The sequence below is a fragment of the Gekko japonicus genome, unplaced genomic scaffold (assembly GCF_001447785.1).
Source record: "Gekko japonicus isolate JY-2015 unplaced genomic scaffold, Gekko_japonicus_V1.1 scaffold696, whole genome shotgun sequence".
NCBI lineage: Eukaryota > Metazoa > Chordata > Lepidosauria > Squamata > Gekkonidae > Gekko > Gekko japonicus.
Window position 1 is genome coordinate 542,427 of NW_015161971.1, and position 1,700 is coordinate 544,126.

Below are 1,700 nucleotides of genomic sequence, written 5' to 3' on the forward strand. Positions count from 1 at the left end.
CTTTAACCTTTCCTCGTAGGGATAGTGCTCCAACCCTTTTATCATTCGAGTTGCCCTTTTCTGCACTTTCTCCACAGCTATAATACCGTATCCTTTTTAAGGTGTGGTGACCAGAAATTGTGGGACCTATTTATTCTGGACAAGTTTACAAACAATTTAGATAAGTCTAGAGGTCCCTCAAATCAGCCCTTCTTACACGAGCACTGGTCAGGCATCTCAAATAGTTGTTCTGTACTAGTCAAGAATCAAATCTCCCTTCTCTGCTCACATTGAATGAATTGTAATTATTCAATTTCATGCTGTATTGAAGGTTAAGATGTGCGCGATATTTGGAGCTATGTTTGTATCTATCTTTTGCTGTCCTTTGTTGATTGCACTCCATTCTTTTGTCCGTTTGTAATACTGTTGTATTGTTCAATAAAATTTTTTAAAAACATAGCAGAGTTTTGCCCAGTCGTAGAAGCGTGACACTGAGTGCACTAAATACATCTCCCAAGAAGTATATTGCAAAAAAGGTAAAAGGAGGAGGAGGAGGAGGAGGAGGAGGAGGTTGGATTTATACCCCGCCCTTCACTACCCAAGCGAGTCTCAGAGCGGCTGACAAACTCCTTTCCCTTCCCCTCCCCACCACAGACACCCTGTGAGGCAGGTGGAGCTGAGAGAGCTCTCTTGAGAACTGCTCTTGAGAGAAGAGGAGATTGGATTTATACCCCACCCTTCACTACCCAAGGGAGTCTCAGAGCGGCTGACAAACGCCTTTCCCTTCCCCTCCCCACAGCAGACACCCTGTGAGGCTGGTGGGGCTGAGAGAGCTCTCTTGAGAACTGCTCTTGAGAGAAGAAGAGATTGGGTTTATACCCCGCCCTTCACTCGGAGTCTTCAGAGCGGCTTACAAACGCCTTTCCCTTCCCCTCCCCACAACAGACACCCTGTGAGGCAGGTGGGGCTGAGAAAGCTCTCTTGAGAACTGCTCTTGAGAGAAGAGATTGGATTTATACTCCATGGCCCTTCACTACCCAAAGGAGTCTCAGAGCGGCTTACAAATGCCTTTCCCTTCCCCTCCCCACCACAGACACCCTGTGAGGTCGGTGGGGCTGAGAGAGCTCTGACAGAAACGGCTCTTTTTCAAGGACAGCTCTTATCAGAACTACGGCCTGCCCAAGGTCATCCAGCCAGGTGCAAGTGGAGGAGAATCAAACCCGGTTTTCCCAGATTAGAGTCCGCGCACACTTAACCCCGACACCAAACTGGTGGATCCAGTTCACGTTCAGGTTGCGGTCCAAAGGAGAGAGAGACACACCTAAACTAAAGAGTACTTTCCCTGCCACAAACGGCCAGCTTGCCCGGCATCCTATAGCCAGTGGTTGAGCAGGGGAGACGCTTCTGTCTCTGGTCCTCCTTGAAAAATATCTGCCTGGATTTGTTCGGTACATGGACCTGAAGAGCACAGATAACTCATACCCATTCCTGGTAAATTCAGGTGGGCAGCCGTGTTAGTCTGAAGCAGGGTTGGCCAAACTGTGGCTCGGGAGCCAAGTTCAGCTCTTTCACATATGTTGTGTGGCTCCCGGCAGGGCGGCTGGGGAAGCGAAGGGGAGGCAGGCCTCCCCGATCGGTCTTCCCTTCCCCAGCCAGTGTTCCCATCCCTCGGTAGGCTTGAGGTGTGTGGGGGGGGGGGGGGAGAGGAAAAAAGCAAACTC

The 1,700-nt window shown here is 50.1% G+C and overlaps 1 protein-coding gene across 1 annotated transcript in view; it reads right to left on the reverse strand.

Moving 5' to 3' along the window:
* Positions 1-1,003, reverse strand: part of LOC107126162 (tubulin alpha-3 chain-like) — a 13,255-nt gene extending 12,252 nt beyond the window's left edge. Inside the window, exon 1 of the mRNA XM_015429686.1 lies at positions 969-1,003. Coding sequence (XP_015285172.1) covers positions 969-1,003 — 35 coding nt within the window. The remainder of the gene's footprint in view (positions 1-968) is intronic.
* Between the last annotated feature and the right edge of the window lie 697 nt (positions 1,004-1,700).